At 44.9% G+C, this 26404-nt stretch overlaps 2 protein-coding genes across 2 annotated transcripts in view; one reads left to right on the top strand and one right to left on the bottom strand.

Annotated features, from left to right (window-relative positions):
- Positions 1-26404, top strand: part of LOC143766427 (uncharacterized) — a 473765-nt gene that overhangs the window by 99942 nt on the left and 347419 nt on the right. The window lies entirely within an intron of this gene.
- Positions 194-25436, bottom strand: LOC143767073 (uncharacterized). The gene is made up of 4 exons (XM_077255096.1): positions 25304-25436; positions 25118-25215; positions 24829-24919; positions 194-1666 (listed from the first exon to the last, which is right to left on the bottom strand). Exons 1-4 carry the CDS (start codon positions 25434-25436, stop codon positions 390-392), a joined length of 1599 nt encoding a protein of 532 aa, XP_077111211.1. The 3' UTR covers positions 194-389.

Below are 26404 nucleotides of genomic sequence, written 5' to 3'. Positions count from 1 at the left end.
TCACTTGAATATTGTTCAATATTAAATAAAGTCTCCTTATGAGTCATCTTTGGTGAGGATGACGAAACCCATAGAAATGAGAGGCTTTGAGAGTGAGTGTGTATACGTCACCTCAATACTGAAACGTGGGGTATATGTTTTTTCTATTAGTCAGCTTCTGACTAACTTTCAGGGGGTGAATTATGAGTATAGTTTAACATTTGGAATTAATAAAGTTTAGTTTTATCCTTTTCTCAGCAAACATGAGGAATGACAAGAGACAACCCATTTAAGAAGATCCAGTTTTGGTTAAAACGATTCCAACATTCTGAACATAAAAAAGGCTTCTCCCCTATGTGATGTCTCTGATGTTTATTAACAGTTGATTTCCAAGTAAAACATTTCCCATATTAAGAAAATGAAAAAGGCTTCTCCTCTGTGTGACTGTTCTGATGTCTAACAAGATGCCCTTTCTGGTTAAAACATTTCCCACATTCTGAACAGGAGAAAGGCTTCTCCCCTGTGTGGGTTCTCTGGTGGCTATCAAGATGTGCTTTCCGGTTAAAACATTTCCCACATTCTGAACAGGAAAAAGTCTTCTCCCCAGTGTGAGTTCTCTGATGTCTATCAAGATATGCTTTCCGGTTAAAACATTTTCCACATTCTGAACAGGAAAAAGGCTTCTCCCCTGTATGGATTATCTGGTGCTTAACACAATCTGATTTATTGCTAAAACGTTTCCCACATTCTGAACAGGAAAAAGGCTTCTCCCCTGTGTGACTGCTCTGATGTCTAACAAGAAGCGCTTTCAAGTTAAAACATTTCCCACATTCTGAACATGAAAAAGGCTTCTCCCCCGTGTGACTGCTCTGATGTCTAACAAGAAGCACTTTCCATTTAAAACATTTCCCACATTTTGAACATGAAAAAGGTTTCTCCCCTGTGTGATTTCTCTGGTGGTTATCAAGAACCGATTTCCGGTTAAAACATTTCCCACATTCTGAGCAGGAAAAAGGCTTCTCCCCTGTGTGAGTTATCTGGTGGCTATCAAGAACTGATTTACGGTTAAAACATTTCCCACATTCTGAACAGGAAAAAGGCTTCTCCCCTGTGTGGGTTCTCTTGTGGCTATCAAGATTTGTTTTCCATATATAACATTTCCCACATTCTGAACAGGAGAAAGGCTTGTCCCCTGTGTGGGTTCTCTGGTGGCTATCAAGATGTGCTTTCCGGTTAAAACATTTCCCACATTCTGAACAGGAAAAAGCCTTCTCCCCTGTGTGAGTTATCTGATGTCTAACAAGATGTGCTTTCCGGGTAAAACATTTCCCACATTCTGAACAGGAAAAAGGCTTCTCCCCTGTGTGGATTCTCTGGTGGCTCTCAAAATCCGATTTCCAGTTATAACATTTCCCACATTCTGAACATGAAAATGACTTCTTTGCTTTAGGAGCAGTTTGTTTTTTAATGCCTCTTTTGTGTCTTTGATTTTCCTTAGCAATTGGTACTGAATCAGAAGATGGGACCTGTTTCATACTATCAGCTGACAGATCTTTGCTGTGATGGGATGATGGTATATCCGGAGTAATAGCATTCACTTCTGTTGTATCTTGTAGGATCTCAAGATCATCTGATTTAAAAATTGAAGACGATGTCAGCTGTCCCTCGGATCTCCTGGTACAGTCATCTGCTGAGATAACAACAATTTTTTTTTTAATAAAACATCCTTGAGTTTTATATTTTTTAACATTTCTACTTAAAGGGTCCATAAACATTGCAAGATATGTAACAGAAAACCTTATTAGATGAACCAGTAGGGTTTGGTGTTAAAAGTGTTTGTTCATTCTGCCTCCCAAATATCGAATAAAAAGAAACCAATCAATGTTATGTAGGCGAAAATAATACCAATTCTCATCTCACAAAAAATAAGTCCCCACTCAGGTCCATCATCTGTCAATGGAAAAACAGAGGTTCCCATGCTATTAGTGGCTCAAAGGCTGTTGAAAAGCAACGGGGTTTCTATAAACCAATCCAGCAAAATCAGCTCTCACTTCTGAGTCTTGCAGTGTGCTCAAACAACATTTAGGATCCCTGTGTTCAGCAAAATTATAATGAGAAGAATCCACTTAATTTGCAGTGTTTGTCTCCTGGAGCACAATCTGGGCACTATGTGTTGGGTAATAAAATGGCAAATGTGTAATTTTAACTCTCCAATATCCACTGCATGTTAATTTCCGGAAAGTGGCTGTGGAGTCAAAATATTCACTCCTCCTATAGATTATAGCCTTCCGTGAATTAATTTATAAAATGGAATCACTTTATGGGGATTTCGACTACTCTGGTTTTCTGTCATTTAGTTATATTAGGGCATCTGCATATGGTGTGTCCAATCTCATCTGGGAAAAAGGGCAGAAGCCTAGCACTCGATTCTTAAGGATATGACGGTGCTAGTGAACGGAGCCGATGATCCCATAAACAATAGAGTATATAATCACTGCACTCGTACATTGAGGAATTTTGCTTAAAGTGAAAAATTTAATACAGGTGGCAGGTGAACCGACAGGCAAATTAACGTTTCGGACAGTTAATGGCCTTGATGACAATGCCGCCCTTGGAAAAATTTCTATAGGTTAGAACACGAAATGTCAATATGGATGGTTGGAGAAAGAGTGAATGGACAAAATCTTCCGTAAGTGGTAAAGTTGTGCATGCAAACACGAATGTGTCTTGGGAACAGCTGGATAGCGTTGTAGCAGAAGCCGACACCAGTGGCTAATTAGCGAATGCTGGCACATATTGTGATAAAAAAAAACACCATAAGAGGAAAAACCTCCACTATTCTAGACAAAAAAACACCAGTATACAGGCAGAGATGCTAACCTGTCCAAGGCCTACAACAATTGCACTAACCAAGGTGCAGCGGACCCAAGTTAAGATGGCAATACACATATTGTGACCATATTGAGATCTGCCTATATGTGTCTAGATTTCTGACTGTTTTGGATAACATGATACATAATTTTAGTTTTTTTTCTAGTCTCACTTAAATATAGGTAAATATTAAATAAAGTCTCCTGATGAGTCGTCTTTGGTGTGACTTGGGAACAGCTGGATAGCTTTGTAGCAGAAGCCGACACCAGTGGCTATTTAGCGAATGCTGGCACATATTGTGTCTGAAAACAAATTCAGACAAAACAGGTCAGTGCTGTAAGGGTATGTGTCCACGTTCAGGAAACGCTGCGTGTTTGATGCTGCGTGGGGCCGCACCGTCAAACACGCAGCGTCCAGATGTTCCAGCATAGTGGAGGGGATTTTATGAAATCCCGTCTCCAATATGCTTGGTAACATGCATCCGTCGGCCCTGCGACTCCGGACATGCTGCGTGTCTTTTAAGATCGCAGCATGTCCGTGTTCCTTGCGGCGACGCAGCGCCTCCGCAAGGAATAACACAGGGCCCTATGCGTGGGGTGCGATGATCCCGGATGTGTGCAATGAACACATCCGGCATCATCGCGTCACAGAAGGGGGCGGGGCTTAGCGCCGAGCGGGTTTGCCGCTCCGACGAAACCTAATGTAGGTTAGGGAGCAACTCCCACTCGTCCACCAACGCCGGCTCCTGCACCTGCGTCTCTCATATGCTCCTGGGGTATTGCTGCACCTGTTTCCACAACTGCGCTATCGCTATTGGATTCGGCTCCCTAACCTACATTACAGCACCGACCTGTTTTGTCTGAGTTTGCTTTCAGACACAATACATGCCAGCATTCACTAAATAGCCACTGGTGTCGGCTTCTGCTGCAATGCTATCCAGCTGATCCCAAGACACATTCGTGTCTACATGCACAACTTAACCACTTATGGAAGATTTTGTCCATTCACTCTTACTCCAACCATCCACACTGACATTTCGTGTTCTAACCTGGAGAAATTTTCTAAGGGCGGCATTATCATCAAGGCCATTAACTGGCCGAAACGTTAATTTGCCTGTCAGTTCACCTGCCACCTGCATTAAATTTTTCACTTGAGGCAAAATTCCTCAATTTGTACGAATGCAGTGATTATATACTCTACCAATCTCATCTGGGATCTGTCTGTCCAGCTGGAGTAATCTGTTCCCTACTTCAGCAAATTGGATAGTACTACACCCTACTAAAGCATATTGCCAGAATCTGCCAGATACAGAGTTGTTCTCCTCTTGTTCAGTCCTCTGTGCTCAGCTTGCGGCTTGTGCATTTGTTTACTGTTGTGACCGTGGCCCATTTACTGACTACTCGTGTCTTCTTATTCTGTCCTTCTAGTTCTTACCCAGCTGCCTGACTATTCTTCTTGCCATCTAACACCACAAAATAGCAGGTAACACCATGGGGTCCAAGCCTAGGGGTCCCAGTGTAAGTCCAGATTCATGTAAGTGTGTTAAAGGGCGATGTTGTGAATTCCGTTCTTGGGCTCCCTCCAGTGGTTGTAAATGGCACTTTTGTGAATTCTGTCCTTGGGCTCCCTCCGGTGGTTTTAAGTGGAACTGCTGCTCCTTGGGTTTAGCATTAGCAGCTGCTTCCACTGATCGTCTCTCCTGGCTCTGCTATTTAGCCTGGCTCTAGTCTTCAGCCAGTGCCAGCTGTCAATGTTTCTTGGTTGGATTCAGATCTCTCCTTGGATTTCTCTGATAGCCTGCCATTTCAGCAAAAGATAAGTCCTTGCTTGTTCTTTTGGTTGTCCACTTGCTGTGGACTTAATCGCTCAGCTCATGTTATGTTTTTTCTTGTCCAGCTTGTCAGTATGATATATTCTGCTTAGCTGGAAGCTCTGGGGAAGCAGATTTGCCCTCCATACCGTGAGTCGGTGTGGAGATTATTTTTGTAAACTCTGTGTGGATTTTTTAGGTTTTAATACTGACCGCACAGTATTCTTTCCTGTTCTGTCTATCTAGTTAGAATTGGCCTCCTTTGCTAAATACTGTTTTCATTCTGTGTATGTCATTTCCCTCTCCACTCACAGTCAATATTTGTGGGGGGCTATCTTTCCTTTGGGGAATTTCTCTGAGGCAAGATAGCTTTCTGTTTCCATCTTTAGGGGTAGTTAGTTCTCAGGCTGTGACGAGGTGTCTAGGGAGTGACAGGAACATCCCACGGCTACTTCTAGTGTTGGTGATAGGATCAGGAACTGCGGTCAGTACAGATACCACCTCCTCAGAGCTCGTCCCATGTTGCTCCTTAACCACCAGGTCATAACAGGGCGATGAGCAAGACAATCCTTGGGATATGGAAAGCAGAGAAGGTAGTGCCAAGCATGTTCATGATGGACATCTTTTGAGCTGCCAGATGACCCAATACATTGTGTCTGCAAACTATTTCAGCTAGATCTACATTCAAATAGCGCTCCTTCCCTTCTGAACACTGCCATGTGCCCAGACAGTAGTGTACAACCTTATAAAGGGTATTGTGCGAAGGTGGAAAATAATTTGTATGTTCGATTTGTTTTCCATTATCCTTTGGGAATAATTCCAAAGTGCTCACCACATAAAGTGACACACGTCTGATTTTAAAAATGGGGCATGATTAGGAGCAAAAATCTGGCTGCAGGAAGAGGTTAAATCAGAGTGTTTTGGACACTAACTAGTGCAGTCAAAAACTGTGGCAACTGTGGCTATAGACAATAACACATCTACTGAAATGATCAAACTCAACAGTCTTCATCAGTAATAAAATGAGTTCATGCAGCGCCCCAGAGTCCTGGTCGTTGCAGTACTGATGCTCCGCCGCTAAGGGGAGCTGTGGCACGTCTGATGGCACTGAAGGAGTTCACCTGACCAGGTATCACAGACACCAATACACTTCACAGTCTGGCCTCCAGGGGGAGGTAAGGGTGCTATGTATTAGGCCACTCCTCACAATCTGGTAAAACTGGGGGTTGGATAGGAAGTTAGAGAGAAGCTGACTGGGGATTGAACATGCAACACCCTGTGGCAGAGGGTGTTGCGGGGAGAGACTCAGGGGGGTCCCTGTCAGGGGTGGGATCCTGACAGAGGCCTAGCGAACAGAGAGAACGTTACGGGACCGCGCCTGCACCTGATCGCGGCAGTACCCTAAGAAAGGACAAGAAGCGAGGTATATTGTGCTGAGTGAGAAACGAGATCAACGCAACAAGGAGAAATACCAGTAGGAGTCGTGCTGTAAGACAAGGCAACATCCTACTGAGGCGCGTAGCCGGTGGCCGGAATGCCGAGGAAGTACTAGGCTCCAAGCAATACTTCAAACCTACGGCAGGACAGTCAGCTATAGGAGGGCTGTCTCACACAAATCACCTACGAAGACATAGGAGGCAACATTAGGAGAAGGGCGACACTAGGGTCCAGGTAGAGCTCCGAGCCTACCCGTCATACGGGTGCGTCCTAGCCATATCATCTGGGGGACGAAGAAGAACATCAGAATTGAGTTGTGAGGGAACACGAGAAACAGACACAACAGTTGTGGGGACTATCCCGTAAGCACAGCAGGGGAGGACCGCAACACACAAGCGCTAGAAGGTAGGCACAGATTTCCACCTGCAAAGGGAACTCTGGAGGTGCCATCGGACCGGCCGGACTTGCACAGCCTGGTTAACCGTATTCCGGACTGAGGATCCTGAAGCCTTCAGTAAAGAGGTAAAGAGACTGCAACCTGGTGTCCTCGTTATTTCCTGTGACCAGCACTGCACCGCACTACCACCACCATCCACACCTATTATTGGGCGCCCCTCAGCAGGGTCACGGACCGGGTCTAGCCACCGTGACACTCCCAGAGCAGAGACTCAGAGGCCCGGTACCGGGTACCCCTCGGCCCTGCGGCAGTGGGGGCGCTGCATTCACACCGTGCCATGATCTGCCCATCAAAGCATGCCTCGCGTGCGTTTCAATCTGGAGCGCACGGAAGTAAGTAATGTCTTCTGATGAGCGGTCTGCGCATGTCTCATGTGGATTGCACGGAAGCATGTAAAATAACTTCCGGTTCAAAGTGTCCCAGGTCATATCCGTTTGCACATGAGCAAAAGACCGATGGACGTTACCAGACTGTAGTTCACACTGCGCATACCAGGCGAGAGCAATGGGCAAACCGATCGGACCCTATTTTTTGGGGAGCAAAGAATCATATATTACACTACCACATAATAAAAGAATCAATAACCCAGGTCACCAGCAATGTATTTTTTCCTTTTTCAAATGGTATATCAATAGCCGGGTACTACATTAGTGTCTTGCTGTTTCATTAATATAGGTATAATTTATTCAATATTATGAGTACCGGTCCTTTAAATGACCTCCCAAAAATCATATAAATATATTATTAAATCCTTACGAGGCAAGGCAGACCATTTGCAGAAATGGATCTATGGTATTAATACATAGAAATCTATGCATTCCTAATAGGAGAAAAATAGTAATTGGCTAGTCAATTAATTTCTCAGTGTCCAAAAAACAATAGGGTAGTCTAGACAAAACAGGCAAATGACATCTGCGCATTTATTTCTTTGGGTTGCCGGGAGTCAAGTCTAAATATCCATTCACACTCCCTTCTAAGAATGGTCCTATCATGGTTACCTCCTTTGGGGCCTGGTTTTACGACCTCAATAATCATAAAGTTGATATTCTCCAAATCTCCTCGATTGACTAACCTCATATGTCGGGCCAAGGTGGTATCCCTATCATTTCTAATGTCTCCTAGATGTTCACTCACTCTTTTTCTAAATTCCCTTTTAGTTTTTTCTATATAGTCTCTTGGGCAGGAGCACGTGGCCTTATAAACAACCCTTGAAGTTTTACAACTGGAAAAGTCTCTCTGATAAAAACACTTTCCTGTCGAGGAACTCTCGATCTCTGATTGAGCCACCAGGCCAGCGTAGAATAGTTTTTAATATTTCTGGGCCGCAGGGACCCTTTATTGACAGGTGTGATCTATGTCTAGACACAGTGGTTCCCTACTGAGGGTTGGGGGCATTATCAGATAAAGTGCGCATCTAGGGAATAACAGGGACAGCTGTCAATGAGCGGGGGCTTCACAACGAAAATCCCCTTAGGGTGCCAACCCCCGCTGTAAGACAGGATCAACACAGTTCAATATTAGGGAACTGCAGCAAAAAAACCCCCATAAAGGGTTTATTGGTTAGTTTTTGGGTATACACTGTGTTTTTTTGATTTTTGGTGAGCACATACCACCTCGTGGGTGTTTTTTAACCTTAATTAAACAAAGGTTATTCTTTTAATAAGGTTTTTTTCATGATTTCGTGTCAATTAAAGCTTCCACTCAATCCACAAAAAAAAGCAAGTCCTCACTCAGGTCCATCATCTGTTAACGGAAATATAGGTGGCTTCCATGTTACTGCTAGTACAAAGGCTCTGGAAAAGCGTTACGGCTACTTAACCCCCTAAAAAAAATTCTGCGCTCCCAAATTCAAATGCCCCCCTCCCTTCTGAGCCCCACAGTGTACCTAAGCCACAAATATCATCCACATGTTTGGCATTTCTGTAGTGACTAGAGCCCATCTAATTTATGGGTGCATGTATCCAGAAGCACAGGCTGGGCATAACGTACTGGTTACTGCAACGTACTGGTCACTACAATGGCAGTTTGCATTTTTCACTCAGCAACATCCATTGCTGCCTGTTTCTGGAATCAAAATCATCACTACATTTGTACATAAATTCCTTAAGGGGTATAATTTCCAAACTGGGGTCACTTGAGGGTGATTCTGCTTGTCTGGCATTTAGGGGCTCTTTATATAGAGTCTGGAAACTATTCTACAACAATTTGTTCTCCAAGAGTCAAATAGCGCTCCGTCCCTCCAGAGTCTTGCTGTGTGGCTAATTTTCATTTTGGCACAATTTTTACCCATTTCTCAGTGTTAAAATTAAAAATCTAGGGCTAAAACAATTTTGTTGTGGTAAAAATGTAATTATTTTTTCTTCACTGCCCAATGGTATCAAATTCTGTGATACACTTGTGGTGTCAATATGATCGCTGCACCCCTAGATGAACTCATTGAGAGGTGTAGTTTGTAAAATGCGGTCACTTATGGGGGTTTCTGCTGTTCTGGCACCTCAGGGATTCTGCCAATATGTTATGGCCCTCTCAAACCAATGCAGCAAAACCTGCACTGTAATATGGTGCTCCTTCCCTTTCATGCCATGCCATGCTCCTAGACAGTAGTTTTCCACCACATACCAGGTATTGGTATACTCGGGAGAAATTGCACAACAAACTCTGGGGTCCATTTTTTCTTGCTATCCTTTTGAAAATAAAAAAGTGGGGCTAAAATAGCATTTTTGTGGTAAAAATGTTATTTATTATTATTTTGACAGCTCAATATTATAAAATTATGTGAAGCCCCTGGAGGATCAAGGTGCTCACCAGACATGTAGATAAATTCCTTGAGGGGTCTAGTTTCCAAACTGGGGTCACTTGTTGGGGGTTTCCACTGTTTAGGCAAGTTAGGGGCTCTCCAAACACAACATGGCGTCCTCTATCGATTCCAGCCAATTCTGCATTCCAAAAGTCAAATGGCGCTCCTTCCCTTCTGAGCTCTGCCATGCGCACAAACAGTGATTTTCCTCCAGATATGGGGGTATCTGTGTACTCAGGAGAAATTGCTCAACAAAATTTATGGAGCAATTTCACCTTTTACCCTTATGAAAATGCAAAATATGGAGCTAAAAGAGCTTTATTTGGGAAAAATGTGATTTTTTTTTATTTCCACGGCTCTACGCTATAAACTTCTGTGAAGTACCTGTGGGTTCAAGGTGCTCAATACACTCTAGATAAGTTCCAAAACGGTGCCACTTGTTGGGGGTTTCCACTGTTTAGGCACATCAGGGGCTCTCCAAGCGCGTCATAGCAACCGCTAATTATTCCAGCATATTTTACATAAAAAAAAAATCAAATGGCGCTCCTTCCATTCTGAGCCCTGCCGTGTGCCTAAACAGTAGTATTCCCCCACATATGGGGTATCAGAATGCTTAGGAGTAATTGCAAAATAAAATGTATAGTCCATTTTCTCCTGTTACCCTTGCGAAAGTAATTAAAAAATTAGGTATAAAGGAAAACTTTTGTGAAACAAAAGCAAATGTTTATTTTTTCCTTCCACATTCCATTCATTACCGTGAAGCACCTGAAGGGTTAATAAACTTCTTGAATGTGGTTTTGAGCACCTTGAGGGGTGCAGTTTTTACAATGGTGTCACTTTTGGGTATTATTTTTTCATATAGATCCCTCAAAGTGAGTTCAAATGTTAGGTGGTCCCTAAAAAAATGGTTTTGAAAAATTTGTTGAAAAAATGAAAAATCGCTGGTCAACTTTTAACTCTTATAACTTCCTAACAAAAAATAGAATTATTCTTACCGCTAATTCGGTTTCTAGTAACCCACCACGACAGCACACCTGGAGGATGTTACCCCTTTCCTAATAGGGACAGGAAATGACAAAGAGGTTAAATAACCCCTCCCTCATCCTCCCCTCAGTGTTATTATAAAGGACCACAGGAGAAGAAATGCTTCAAATTATATTTATTCTTTTCAGAACGTATATTAAGCAAAGGGAGGGATTACTCCTGCTGTCGTGGTGGGTTACCAGAAACCGAATTAACGGTAAGAATAATTCTATTTTCTCTAGTAACCCCCCACGACAGCACACCTGGAGCAGTACCCAAGAGTAATATTTAGGGAGGGACTATAGCTTAAAGGACTTTTTCCCCAAAGGCTAAGTCTTCTTTTGACATTAGGTCTAGCCTGTAATGTTTGGAAAATGTATGGACTGAGGACCATGTAGCAGCTCTGCATATTTGCTCGATGGAAACACTGGCTTTCTCGGCCCAGGAGACAGCTGTTGCTCTGGTAGAATGAACTGTGAATTTTTCTGGCGGTGGAAGGCCTTGGATCTGGTAAGCCTCCAAGATTGCTCTCTTGATTCAGTTGGCAATTGTAGATTTGGAAGTCTTCTTCCCCTTATTCTGGCCGTGAAGATGAATAAACAAATTCTGATCCTTTCTAATTTTGTCTGAAACTTGACCATAATAAAGTACCATTCTCCGAACATCCAAAGTATGGAACTGTTCTTCTTCCTCATTCTTTGGTTCCTGATAGAAGGATTGGAGAATTATCTCCTGCGACTTGTGGACGTCAGAGACAACCTTTGGGAGAAAGGATGGATCCAATCTCAGGATAAGTCTGTCTTGTAGACTCTTCATGTAGGGCTCATTGATTGACAGGGCCTGTAGTTATTGCTATCAGGAAGGTGGTTTTCCAGGCAAGTCTATCCATTCCTATTGATGACAGGGGTTCAAAAGGTGGAAGTGTAAGTCCCTTGAGGACTATATTGAGGTCCCAGGATGGGACTATATTTATGGATCTTGGAGATATGCGGGATGCTGCCGTCATAAATCTTCTTATCCATCTGTGGTCGGCTAAAGGCTGGTCAAAATACGAGCTCAGGGCCGCCACCTGTACCGTGAGGGTGCTGGGTCTGAGACCCTTTTCTAGCCCATCTTGCAAAAAATCTAAGATTCTGGCTAGGTTCGGCCAGTCTGGGTTAGGCCGTTCAGAAGCACTCCATGCGATAAAGGTCTTCCATATTTTTTGATAGATGGAATTGGTTACCATTTTCCAGCTTTTCTGTAGCGTTCTAATGACGTTCTTTGATAGGCCTCTGGTCCTCAGAATTGTGATTTCAGAAGCCAGGCATTCAGGTGTAATCTCTCGGGATCTGGATGAAGTATTGGCCTCTGATATAGAAGTCTATTGACCGGGGGTAGTGCCATCGGTCCATCTACTTTTAGGCTGATGAGGGTCCCAAACCAGCTTCTTTTGGGCCAAAAGGGAGCCACTAGGATTACCCTGATCTTTTCTGTCCTTATCTTTTGTAGGACCTTTGGTAGAATTGGTAACGGCGGAAAAGCATAGGCCAGTGAGAATGTCCATGGTTGTGCCAATGCGTCTACACCTAGCCCCGGATTGGTTGGATCTAGCGAGAAAAACTGGTTCACCTTTGTGTTCTGACTGCTTACGAACAGGTCCACTTCTGGCTGTCCCCACTTTTTGGCCAAAATTTGAAAAATTTCCGGGTCTAGACCCCATTCTCCTGGATGGATCCTTTCCCTGCTCAGGAAGTCGGCCTGTATATTTATTTCCCCTTTTATGTGCAGGGCGGAAAGCGAGAGAACATGTTCTTCTGCCCAGGAAAATATTCTGGCTGATATGGCCTTTAGATCCTCATGTCTTGTACTTCCCTGATGGCGAAGGTGGGCAACTGTCGTCATGTTGTCTGAGTAGATTTTGATGTGGGAATTTTGAACAAGAGCTACTGCTGCTTTGAGAACTTCCTCTACTGCTTTCAGTTCTCTGAAGTTCGAGGATCATTGACTTATCTCATTTGGCCAGTCTCCTTGAAATATGTGTTGGGCCACCGTAGCTCCCCAACCTCTTTCGCTGGCATCTACTGTTATAGACATTGCTGGATCCTGTAACCAGGGAACTCCTTTGATTAAGTTTTCCTTTTGTAGCCACCATGTCAATGAGGACTTTACGTGTGGTGGTATTGTGATCTTTTTGTCTAGAGAATTTGGGGATCAGTCCCAGTTTGACAGAATATGAGTTTGGAGTATTCTGGTGTGGGCTTGTGCCCATGCCACCATCTGGATGCATAATGTCATGGTCCCGAGAACCGACATGGCCCATCTTAAAGATACTATCCTTTTGTCCCACAACATTCTTATTTTTGGTGTAAGCAAGGTCCGTTTTTGTTCTGGTAAGAAAGATGTTTGGCTGTGAGAGCCTAGTAGGACTCCTAAAAAGACCTTTGTTGTTGACGGAACCATATCTGATTTCTTGTGGTTCACTATCCAGCCTAGGGACGATAAGATTTGGACTGTCTTTTGAAGGTGTTCTTGTAGAATGGAAACTGCAGGAGCCACTATCAGGAGGTCGTCGAGGTATGGAATTATGCATATTCTTTGACCTCTGATGTAGGCCATTGCTTCGGTCATAATCTTTGTGAAGATTCTAGGGGCTGAGGATAGCCCAAACGGGAGGACATTGAACTGAAAATGGTCTGTGTTTTCTCCCCTGGCGACTGCAAATCTTAGGAATTTCCGATAAGTTGGATGGATTGGGATGTGGTAGTATGTGTCCTGTAAATCTATAGTTGCCATGACGAAATCTTGACCTATGAGGGGTACTGTAGATTTTACGGATTCCATCTTGAACCTTCTGTAGGCGACGTGTCAATTCAGGGGTTTTAGATTGATTATCACATGATGGGACCCATTCGGTTTCTTTATTAGGAATAAGTTTGAATAATGTCCTCTGTTCCGCTCGTTCTCCGGGTGTTATGGACCTGGTGGTTAGGAGCACCCGGAATGACCTGATGTTTAAACTAGAAATAGGGACAAGCTCTGGGGAAGTGGGAACTCTGTTGACCGCAAACCCTACTCCTATCACACACACTAGAAATAGCCGTGGAGCGTACCTAACTCTTCCTAGATGCCTCTTCACAGCCTAAGAGCTAACTACCCCTAAAGATTATTGACTAAATTAAAGATTAAAGATTATATTGACTGTGAGTTAAGAGTAAAGTCACAAACACAGGAATGAAACAGGTTTTAGCAAAGGAGGCCAGTGAAGACTGCCTAAATAGTCAGAGGATAGAAAAGGGAACTATGCGGTCAGCACAAAAAACTACAAAAACCACGCAGAGTATGCAAAAAGACCTCCACACCGACTCACGGTGTGGAGGTGCAACTCTGCACCCCCAGAGCTTCCAGCTAGCAAGGAAATATCATGATAGCAAGCTGGACTAGAATTTAGCAGTACTAAGAAATATATTCAGGAAGCAGTAACAACAAATGAACTAGCAGGGACTTAGCATCTGCTGGAGTAGACAGGTCATCAGAGAAGTCCAAGAGAGATCTGAACCAATACTGAGACATTGACAGCTGGCATGAAGTAACGATCTGAGTGGAGTTAAATAGGGAAGCCAGCATAGCAATAAACGAGGGCAGCTGAGGAAGCCAACCTCAAGGACCAGCAGTTCCACTCAAAGCCACCAGAGGGAGTCCAAGGACAGAACTCACCGAAGTACCATTCATGACCACAGGAGGGAGTCCGAGAACGGAATTCACAACAGTACCCCCCCCTTGAGGAGGGGTCACCGAACCCTCACCAGGGCCCGCAGGCCGATCAGGACGAGCCAAATGAAAGGCACGAACTAAATCGGCAGCATGGACATCGGAGGCAACAACCCAGGAATTATCCTCCTGACCATAGCCCTTCCACTTAACCAGGTATTGAAGCTTCCGTCTTGAAATACGAGAATCCAAAATCTTCTCTACCACATACTCCAACTCCCCTTCGACCAACACTGGAGCAGGAGGATCAACGGAGGGAACCATAGGCGCCACATATCTCCGCAACAACGACCTATGGAACACATTATGGATGGCAAAAAAAGCTGGAAGGACCAAACGAAATGACACAGGATTGAGAATTTCAGAAATCTTATAAGGACCAATGAAACGAGGCTTAAACTTAGGAGAAGAAACCTTCATAGGAACATAACGAGAAGACAACCAAACCAAATCCCCAACACGAAGTCGGGGACCAACACAGCGACGGCGGTTAGCGAAACGTTGAGCCTTCTCCTGGGACAACGTCAAATTGTCCACCACGTGAGTCCAAATTTGCTGCAACCTGTCCACCACAGAATCCACACCAGGACAGTCAGAAGGCTAACCTGCCCTGAAGAAAAACGAGGATGAAAACCAGAATTGCAAAAAAAAGGCGAAACCAAAGTAGCCGAACTAGCCCGATTATTAAGGGCGAACTCAGCCAATGGCAAGAAAGTCACCCAATCATCCTGATCAGCAGAAACAAAGCATCTCAGATAGGTTTCCAAAGTCTGATTGGTTCGTTCGGTTTGGCCATTTGTCTGAGGATGGAAAGCCGAAGAAAAAGACAAATCAATGCCCATCTTAGCACAAAAGGACCGCCAAAACCTAGAGACAAACTGGGAACCTCTGTCAGACACAATGTTCTCCGGAATGCCATGCAAATGAACCACATGCTGAAAAAATAGTGGAACCAAATCAGAGGAGGAAGGTAATTTAGGCAAGGGTACCAAATGGACCATCTTAGAAAAGCGATCACAAACCACCCAGATGACAGACATCCTTTGAGAGACAGGAAGATCTGAAATAAAATCGATGGAAACATGCGTCCAGGGCCTTTTCGGGACCGGCAAGGGCAAAAGTAACCCACTGGCACGAGAACAGCAGGGCTTGGCCCGAGCACAAGTCCCACAGGACTGCACAAAAGAACGCACATCCCGTGACAAGAAAGGACCTAGCCACCAAATCTCTGGTACCAAAAATCCCAGGATGACCAGCCAACACCGAACAATGAACCTCAGAAATAACTCTACTAGTCCATCTATCAGGGACAAACAGTTTCTCCGCAGGACAACGGTCAGGTCTATCAGCCTGAAACTCCTGCAGCACCCGCCGCAAATCAGGGGAGATGGCAGACAGAATTACCGACTCTTTGAGAATACCAGCCGGCTCAGGGACTCCCAGAGAATCAGGCACAAAACTCCTAGAAAGGGCATCAGCCTTCACATTCTTAGAACCAGGAAGGTATGAGACCACAAAATCGAAACGGGAGAAAAACAGCGACCATCGAGCCTGTCTAGGATTCAACCGCTTGGCAGACTCTAGATAAGTCAGATTCTTGTGATCCGTCAAGACCACCACGCGGTGCTTGGCTCCCTCAAGCCAATGTCACCACTCCTCGAATGCCCACTTCATAGCCAGCAACTCCCGATTGCCAACATCATAAATACGCTCAGTAGGCGAAAACTTTCTAGAAAAGAAAGCACATGGCTTCATCACAGAGCCATCAGAACTTCTTTGAGACAAAACAGCCCCTGCTCCAATCTCAGAAGCATCCACCTCGACCTGAAAAGGGAGCGAAACATCTGGCTGACGCAGCACAGGGGCAGAAGAAAAACGACGTTTCAGCTCCTGAAAAGCCTCAACGGCCGCAGAGGACCAATTCACCACATCAGCACCTTTCCTTGTCAAATCAGTCAAAAGGTTTAACCACACTAGAAAAATTAGCGATGAAGCGACGGTAAAAATTAGCAAAGCCCAGGAATTTCTGAAGGCTCTTCACAGATGTAGGTTGAGTCCAATCATAAATGGCCTGAACTTTAACAGGATCCATCTCGATAGTAGAAGGGGAAAAAATGAAGCCCAAAAAGGAAACCTTCTGAACTCCGAAGAGACATTTAGACCCCTTCACAAACAAGGAATTAGCACGAAGGACCTGGAATACCATTCTGACCTGCTTCACATGAGACTCCCAATCATCCGAAAAGACCAAAATATCATCCAAATATACAATCATGAATCTATCCAGATACTTTCGGAAGATGTCATGCATAAAGGACTGAAACACAGATGGAGCATTAGAAAGCCCGAATGGCATCACCAGGTACTCAAAATGGCCCTCGGGCGTATTAAATGCTGTTTTCCATTCATCGCCCTGTTTAATACGCACAAGATTATACACCCCTCGAAGATCTATCTTGGTGAACCAACTAGCCCCCTTAATCCGAGCAAGCAAATCAGACAGCAGGGGAAAAGGGTACTGAAATTTGACCGTGATTTTATTGAGAAGGTGGTAATCTATACAGGGTCTCAGAGAACCATCCTTCTTGGCCACAAAAAAGAACCCTGCTCCCAACGGTGACGAAGACGGGCGAATATGCCCTTTCTCCAAGGATTCCTTTATATAACTCCGCATAGCGGCGTGTTCTGGCACAGATAAATTGAAAAGTCGGCCCTTAGGAAACTTACTACCAGGAATCAAATTAATAGCACAATCACAATCCCTATGAGGAGGTAGGACACTGGATTTGGGTTCATCAAATACATCCCGGTAATCTGACAAAAACTCAGGGACTTCAGAAGGAATGGAAGAAGAAATTGACATCAACGGAACATCACCATGTACCCCTTGACAACCCCAACTAGACACAGACATTGATTTCCAATCCAATACTGGATTATGAACCTGTAGCCATGGCAAACCCAACACGACCACATCATGCAAATTATGCAACACCAAAAAGCAAATATCTTCCTGATGTGCAGGAGCCATGCACATGGTCAACTGAGTCCAGTACTGAGGTTTATTCTTGGCCAAAGGCGTAACATCAATTCCCCTTAATGGAATAGGATACTGCAAAGGCTCCAAGGAAAAACCACAGCGCCTGGCAAACTCCAAGTCCATCAAATTCAGGGCAGCGCCCGAATCCACAAATGCCATAACAGAGTAGGACAACAAAGAGCAAATCAGAGTAACAGATAAATGAAATTTAGGCTGTACAGTACCAATGGTGACAGACCTAGCGAACCGCTTAGTGCGCTTAGGACAATCAGAGATAGCATGAGTGGAGTCACCACAGTAAAAACACAGCCCATTCTGACGTCTGTGTTCTTGCCGTTCAGTTCTGGTCAAAGTCCTATCACATTGCATAAGCTCAGGCCTCTGCTCAGAGGACACCGCCAAATGGTGCACAACTTTGCGCTCGCGCAAACGCCGATCAATTTGAATGGCCAAGGACATTGATTCATTCAGACCAGCAGGCGTGGGGAACCCCACCATAACATCCTTAAGGGCTTCAGAAAGACCCTTTCTGAAAATTGCTGCCAGGGCACACTCATTCCATTGAGTAAGTACAGACCACTTCCTAAACTTCTGGCAATATACCTCCGCTTCATCCTGACCCTGAGACAGAGCCAGCAAGATTTTCTCTGCCTGATCCACTGAATTCGGTTCGTCATAAAGCAATCCAAGCGCCAGAAAAAACGCATCTACATTAAGCAATGCAGGATCTCCTGGCGCAAGGGAGAATGCCCAGTCTTGAGGGTCGCCACGTAACAAAGAAATAATAATTTTTACTTGCTGAATGGAGTCACCAGAGGAGCGAGGTTTCAAAGCAAGGAACAGTCTGCAATTATTTTTGAAATTCAGAAACTTAGATCTATCCCCAGAAAACAAATCAGGCATTGGAATTCTAGGCTCTAACATCGGATTCTGAACTACATAATTTTGAAATTCCCCAAAGGAAAAGGCAGCCCCCACATATATTGACTGTTAGTTAAGAGGAAAGTCACAAACACAGGAATGAAACAGGTTTTAGCAAAGGAGGCCAGTCTTCACTAAATAGTCAGAGGATAGAAACGGGAACTATGCGGTCAGCACAAAAAACTACAAAAACCACGCAGAGTATGCAAAAAGACCTCCACACCGACTCACGGTGTGGAGGTGCAACTCTGCACCCCCAGAGCTTCCAGCTAGCAAGGAAATATCATGATAGCAAGCTGGACTAGAATTTAGCAGTACTAAGAAATATATTCAGGAAGCAGTAACAACAAATGAACTAGCAGGGACTTAGCTTCTGCTGGAGTAGACAGGTCATCAGAGAAGTCCAAGAGAGATCTGAACCAATACTGAGACATTGACAGCTGGCATGAAGTAACGATCTGAGTGGAGTTAAATAGGGAAGCCAGCATAGCAATAAACGAGGGCAGCTGAGGAAGCCAACCTCAAGGACCAGCAGTTCCACTCAAAGCCACCAGAGGGAGTCCAAGGACAGAACTCACCGAAGTACCATTCATGACCACAGGAGGGAGTCCGAGAACGGAATTCACAACACCGGGACTGTGGAGATCACATTGTTGACTAGGAGATCTTGTACTCCCGCTATCAATGTGGATTGTAGCTTTGGTGTGGACAAAGATGTTGTCCTTAACATCTTTTGAGGATATGAGACAAACTCTATTTTTATCCCGTCTCTGACTGATGTTAAGGTCCATTGGTCTGAGCAGATTGTTTGCCAGTATGGAAGGAAATTTGAGATACGACCCCCCAACATGGTGGCATCATTGTTTTCTTTGATTTTGGGGTTGGGGAAGAAAAAGATTCCTGTCTTTTCCCCCTTTTGGATAACTCCAACGCGCCGACTTACCCTTACCCCTGTATTGAGGAGTATGCTCTTGTTGAGAGCGAAAGGGTCTTTTCCTAGGGTTTCTGTTATGACCCCAATGGCAGAGGGTCTCAGAAATATTTACTAAGTCTGCAAACACAAAAACCAGCTCATAGGGCAGTGGTAACTGGGCTGACCATATATCTAATCCTAGCACCACAAATAACAGCAGCCGGGGAACGTGGATACGTTGATTCTAGACGTCTCGCGCCAGCCGGAGAACTAACTAACCCTAGAAGGGAAAAGAAAGACCTTTCTTGCCTCCAGAGAAAAGACCCCAAAAGTTGGATACAAGCCCCCAACAAATAATAACGGTGAGGTAAGAGGAAAAGACAAACGCAAGAATGAGCTAGGTATTTAGCAAAGAGAGGCCCACTAGCTAATAGCAGAATATAGTAAGATAACTTATATGGTCAGCAAAAACCCTATCAAAAATATCCACGCTGGAAATTCAAGAACCCCCGAACCGTCTAACGGCCCGGGGGGAGAACACCAGCCCCCTAGAGCTTCCAGCAAGGTCAGGAATAACATTTAGTACAAGCTGGACAAAAATGAGAGCAAGCAAATAACCCAAAAAACAAAGAAGCAGGACTTAGCTTAATTTAGCACGAACCGGGACCAGCAGATAGGAGCAAACAGAAAGGATCTGATTACAACGATGCCAGGCACTGGACTAAGGATCCAGGAAGTTTATATAGCAACACCCCTGGACTAACGGCCCAGGTGGGTGCAAACTGAGGGAAGAAACTCCCAGAGTAATATCACTAGTAACCACAAGAGGGAGCCAAAAAGTCTAATTCACAACAGGTTTCTAGGTACTGGCAGTGTATTCTTTTTGTCTGAGGCTTTCTCCAATAGATGATCCAGGGCAGGCCCAAACATATATTTTCCTTTAAAAGGAATAGAACACAGCCTCATCTTCGAAGTCATGTCCCCAGACCAAGATCTTAGCCAGAGTGCTCGTCTTACGGAATTTGACAACCCTGATGATCTTGCTGCCACCCTCACCGATTCAGCCGAGGCATCGGCTAGAAATCCTGTCGCCTTCTGGAAGATAGGTAGGGAGGCTAGCATATCTTCTCTGGGAGTGCCTGAGGACAGGTGTTCTTCTAGTTGTCCCATCCAACGGTGCATTGACCTAGCCACACAGGTAGATACAGAATTGATGTTCAGTAAGGATGCTGACGTTTCCCATGATTTCCTTAGTAGCCCGTCCATTTTACGTTCCAAAGGATCTTTCAACTGGGAGGCATCTTCAAATGGTAGCGTGGTTTTTTTTTAGCTACCCTAGCGATCTGGACGTCAACCTTTGGTATCTCCGACCAGCATGAAGCAGTGTCGTCATCTACCGGAAACCGATCCTCAATTTCTGCTGGGGTGGTCAACCTCTTTTCTGGGGATTCCCATTCTTCTAGGACTAAATCACGGATATTTTTGTGAATAGGAAATACCTGTTTTTTCCTAGAACGGAGACCCCCGAACTTCTCTTCCTGTACTGACTGAGCCGTTTTTTCTTCTTCAATCTCCATAGCCTTCCTTACTGCTGTGAGAAGTTCTTCTATGTCACTGGAGGAGAAGTTGTATCTCTCCTGCTGAGAAGACTCTGATTCTAAGGATATTTCACCTTCTTCTGGAGGTTCATCAGACATCTCCCCTTGAGAATCCTCATGTACTTCATCCTCTGGATTAAGCCTTCTTTTCTTAGCCTCCGGAGGAGTACTAGGGGAGGGTGTGGGTTGGGAAAGGGTGGCCAGAGAGCTTCTGATCTCGTGCTGGATTAAGCCTTTGATCTCTTCCATGAGAGATGGCTGCTCTTCTCTAATAATTTTCTCTGTGCATTCTTTGCACAATGTCTTCTTGTATGAAGAGGACAATTTCTTTACACAAACTGCGCATTTGCGCGTAGCTTTGGATTTGCCTCCTGATGCGGGTTCCTTGTCCCCCTGAAATAAAGGGGAGAAGGAACCATAAGTTTGTAGCCCGCATCAGGGAATGGACACCCTGGGCCAGACTACTTACTGGGGCCGGGATGGTGCTGGGATCTGCAGGAGCAGAGCGTGAGGCAGCGGACATCTCCATGATTTTCACCACACAGTGGTCCTACCTGAGATGTCTTCTTGTCCGGGGCTCTTAAATAGGCGACCGGACACAGCACCTGTCCTCGTGGTGGGAGGACCTCCTCCTCCAATGTCCGGACGTATGTGGGGGGAGGCCGCCGACATACACACCGCTCTATCATGCGTTCCAGCGTGGAACGCAAAAGGACCTTCCTGAACGCTGAAGCCGGCCGGCGTCTGACGTCACATCCTGCCGCCGGCTTCAGACCGGAAGTCCTCATCATGCGCATACCGCTGGAGGAGGAGAGAGGCTGGAGAGCGTCAGAGCGGTCTGCAGCTGAAGAATGCCGCCCAGACCTTGCCCTGCAGGTGCGCACTGGTGGCGGATGTCCCGAGTCCAGAGGAGACGGGAGCAGCGCACAGGGAAGAGAGGTAAGTCTGCTCCCTAGCTGCCCAGCGTTAAGTTCCCCCCGGTGACCACTGCCGGCACAGTACACCTGGGATGACCTCTTCATCCCTAGTAGGGACAGCAAAAAACACTGAGGGGAGGATGAGGGAGGGGTTATTTAACCTCTTTGTCATTTCCTGTCTCTATTAGGAAAGGGGTAACATCCTCCAGGTGTGCTGTCGTGGGGGGTTACTAGAGAAAAAAAATTTTGGTTCCAAACTTGTGCTGACGTAAAGTTGGAAATGTTATTTATTAACTATTTTGTGCGATATAACTCTCTGATTTAAGGGTCTAAAAATTAAAAGTTTGAAAATTGTGAAATTTTCAAATTTTTTGCCAAATTTCCTTTTTTTCACAAATAAACAAGTCATATCAAAGACATTTTACCACTAACATGAAGAGCAATATGTCCCAAGAAAACATTGTCAGAATCACCAGGATCCGGTGAACCGTTCCAGACTTATAACCTCAAAGTGACAGTAGTCAGAATTGTAAAAATTGGCTAGGTCACGAAGGCAAAAACAGGCCCGGGCACGAAAGGGTTAACTGAAAACTACAAATAAAGATTAAACAACAACAACCACAAGATGGAATTCATCACCAGGTATCAGTGTAATCAGTATAACGGCACCGAAAGCACACTGTCTGTACGTTAGGGCTGACCCACACGTCCAGATAATTCCGGTACCGGAATAAATCGGTACCGGAGTTATCCGTGTCCGTGTGCCTGGGAACTCACGGAGGCCATACCTGCGGCACACGTGTGCCGCCCGTATGGCGAGTGGGTACCACACGGAGCGTGTGGTACCCACTCTGCATGGTGCTGAAGCTGCGATTCATATCATCCCTGCAGCAACGTTTGCTGCAGGGAAAATATGAAGAATAGTGTTTAAAATAAAGATCCATGTGTCCGCCGCCCCCCCACCCCCTGTGCGCCCCCCCCGCTGGTCAGAAAATACTCACCCGGATCCCCCGTCGGCAGTCGCTCCTTCCTGGTCTGGCCGCGGCTTACTGTATGCGGTCACGTGGGGCCGCTCATTTACACTCATGAATAGGCGGCTCCGCCCCTATTGGAGGTGGAGCCACATATTCATGAGTGTAATCGGCCGCATACAGTAGAGAAGCCGCGGCCAGACCAGGAAGGAGCGACTGCCGACGGGGGATCCGGGTGAGTATTTTCTGACCAGCGGGGGGGGCGCACAGGGGGTGGGGGGGCGGCGGACACATGGATCTTTATTTTAAACACTATCATTCATATTTTCTCTGTAGCAAACGCTGCTACAGGGAACATATGAATGGCGGCTTCAGCACCATGTGGGGGGGGACAGCGCTTACTGTAGCGCTGTCTCCGAAACGCCACACGGACCCCAGACGGAGAATGTCCGTGTGAGGTCCGTGTTTTACACGGACCCATTGACTCTATTGGGTCCGTGTAATCCGTGCGCTCCCACGAACACTGACATGTCTCCGTGTTTGGCACACGGAGACACGGTCCGCACACGGTCCGCACAAAATCAATGACATCTGAACAGATGCATTGATTTTTATGGGTCTACGTGTGTCAGTGTCTCCGGTACGGGAGGAAACTGTCACCTCACGTACCGGAGCCACTGACGTGTGAAACCGGCCTTACTGTGCACAATCCTGCTGACAGGTTCACTTTAAATTTAGATGTTAGGCATTTGGAAGAGGAGATGGAGAGCTTTTTTTAAGACTATCAGGGAGTTACAGACTCACATAATTCAGGAAGGCCAATCCCACCACAATCAAACTATCATACAGAATGAACAGGTAAAAAAAAAGGCATAGAATAAAAAAAGTTACATCCCCAACAACGTACAGTATGTACGAGGGGAGAACTCCAACACTAACGATATGTGCACACCTTCAGGTTTTTTTCGCTTACATTAAGCATCCTATTTTTAGAATGCGTTCTGCACTTTTGTGCACATGGTGCGTTTTATTCAGCAGCAAAATCGCATTCCGGAAAAAAGGCAGCATGTTCATTCTTTGTGCGGAATTTTGGTTCTGGAAGCATCGCGAGGAGCGGGAAGGCTGCTGGGGAGGCCGGAAGGTGAAAATATCATGAGTTTTTATTTTTTTAACATTCTATCTTTTTACTAGTGATGACGCATAGGCAGTATCAATAGTAAAAAGTTGGTCACATTTGTCAAACACTATGTTTGACAAGTGTGACCAACCAGTCAATTAGTTTTCCAAGCAAAGCTACAGATCAGATGGAAAACACTAGGATTCTGCAAGCTAATTACGCTTATAAAACGCTAGTGTTTAGCGGGAATACGCATGCCAATTCCACATGCGATATACCCGTGGCAGGAGTTGCAGAATTTCCGCGGAAATTCTTCAACGTGTCCACTTAGCCTAAGCCAGAGTGGCACTTATTTATGATGGAACATTGGAGCTACTATGAGTTCTGACCACAAGATTAGAGTAAGTATTAGTGCTCCTCATTTCAGGAGAGATTGTGCAGTAATCTGAATTCCTTAGGATTGAAAATATAATGGAATTTATGACGTGGAGTGAATCCATGAAACCAGGACTCAAGCCATGACAACACATCTCCTGCAGGCGCGAATAAATGTATATTACAGCCATCAGCCACGCACAGCTTACAGATATATCATGGCACAGGTGTAATGGTTTTCCTGTAGTCTATCACAATCCTCCTTGAAATTAGTTAGTTTTTAATACAAATTGAAAAGTCAGGATAAAGGGAAACTCTGTTGTTATTGTACAGAAATTCACACTTGGCCTCACTGCACATTTAATGTTGTTGATCAAAAAGTGAAGTTTGGCCAGAAATACTGGACCTGGTCTTGTAGGGACCATATGAGCACATTCAGCAGCACAGAAGGGAGAGAAGGAAGATTCATCCAATAAGATATCAGGGATCTAGGAAGCCAACAGCATCATTACCCTCCACTTTCTCTTACTGGCCAATCATACTTTTCAAGTGATTTCCGAACTTGTCAGAACATTGTACGTACACTGTCATTTGGCTTTGTAGTTTACAGATCTGGACAGGAAAGGGTTATTGTCTTCTAATCTAATGGATCCTCCAGGTTGTAAGATCTATAGAAAGTGGCTTTCAATGCCCAAAGTCATTTGAACAGTTTTGGTGGAGAATGTTGTGGTCTAGAGGCAAAATGGTGATCACACGATTATGATACGGCCGCACTACACCACCGATAAAGCAGCCACAGCCGGTGACTGAGAAGAATCTGTGACTTCTCTGCATTTAGTGGTTACTACTCACCTGGGTAGTCATATGTGGGAATCTCCTCTTTACACCACTCATCATCTCTCACATATGTCTCTGTAGTATTAATATGGGTCAGATCTTCACACTGAAACAAATATTGTAAAAGTCACAGACAGATGGAGAAGTCACATCTATGATCAGCTCTAATCCTGCCATCTCCACCATTCTCATTACACAAGTATAAAACATATAATACTGGTGGATAGAACAAGACTGAGCACAAGACCTTCACAGCCGTCTACATATCATAGGGGAGATCTCAGGACACCTTCTCTCCATCTACCTGATGATCCTGAGGAACATTGGGATCTTCTTGTTTACAGTCCTGTGGAAGAAGAGGACGGGGACATCTCTCGGGTGTTGTCCTCTTACTGGATAGATCTGGAGGAAACACACACAGGGACTGAATTAATTCCTTACATCCAGATAATACAGATAATTATAGGCTGTGTGTATGTAATCCTATTACCTGGAGATGTGAGGGGCTGGGGAACCTCCATCATGACGTCCTTGTACAGATCTTTGTGTCCTTCTAAATACTCCCACTCCTCCATGGAGAAATAGACGGCGACATCCTGGCACCTTATAGAAATCTGACACATACAATGATACCGTCATCCCCCCGATCCCTTCATATTGTTACTGTATAATGTCCCAGCATTCCCAGCAGTGTCACCTCTCCAGTCAGCAGCTCAATCATCTTGTAGGTGAGTTCTAGGATCTTCTGGTCATTGATGTCCTCAAGTATCAGCGGGTGAGGTGGAGGCCCCGTGATTGGACTCAGGGGTCTTCCCCATCCCTCAGACACAGGGTCCTGACAGCGCTCACTAGAGATCTTCTTCACTACCGTGTAATCCTGGTTATGGAGAGACACATTAATAAATCTCACTACAGACATTTCCAGAGTCCTCACCTCTCCAGTTCTGTCCATCTGTTATTCCCATAGATAAGAATGATGTAATGTGACGTCATCAGAATCTCTCACCTCTCCAGTAAGCCGGAAGAGGATCTCTATGGTGAGGTGTAATATCCTCTCCACCATCTTGTCTCTGTCCATATCCATCTTTGATGGGTAAATCAGGAAAATTCTCTTCTATAGAAGATCTTCACTGAGAAGATCCGATATTGTAGAGACCTGAATAAGAAGAAGATGAGCCGATGTAACATCATAAGAATCCTGTGTAATAATACAATTACTGGAGATAATAAGGGAAACATATGAGGAGATTTATTATTTTACAGTATTTAGTTTCCTTCTTTACATCTACTAATAAAACCTATATATTTAGGCCACAGACAACAAGCAGTTTCTCCCTCGGAGTCGGCAGCTGAATACGTTCCTCATAGACTCATCTTCCATAACGCTAATTCTCGTCTCATTTACCGACACTGGAATCGGCATTAGCAATACTGCAGGAGATATTCATTACACGGGACAGGAGAAATAACGACTTCATGATGAGGACGACATCTTCATCTTCTACTGCGGCTCTAGGAACAGATTTGGCCAGAGTCCATCACTGACTCCATCACCACCGGCCTCTATATGAAGGTTTCCCGACAATACTGT

The sequence above is a fragment of the Ranitomeya variabilis genome, chromosome 4 (genome assembly GCF_051348905.1).
Source record: "Ranitomeya variabilis isolate aRanVar5 chromosome 4, aRanVar5.hap1, whole genome shotgun sequence".
Classification (NCBI taxonomy): domain Eukaryota; kingdom Metazoa; phylum Chordata; class Amphibia; order Anura; family Dendrobatidae; genus Ranitomeya; species Ranitomeya variabilis.
The sequence above is the reverse complement of the archived record's forward strand: the minus strand, read 5'-3'. Positions and strand labels throughout refer to the sequence as shown.

Bases quoted from the DNA above. Each gene is read 5' to 3' on its own strand.
- LOC143767073 (XM_077255096.1), bottom strand. From the start codon at position 25,436: ATGTGTCAGATTTCTATAAGGTGCCAGGATGTCGCCGTCTATTTCTCC. The intron at 25,216-25,303 runs GTAATAGGATTA...TGTTTCCTCCAG, and splicing joins CCAGCCCCTCACATCTCCAG to ATCTATCCAGTAAGAGGACA. The intron at 1,667-24,828 runs GTGAGTAGTAAC...TTATCTCAGCAG, and splicing joins TCCCACATATGACTACCCAG to ATGACTGTACCAGGAGATCC.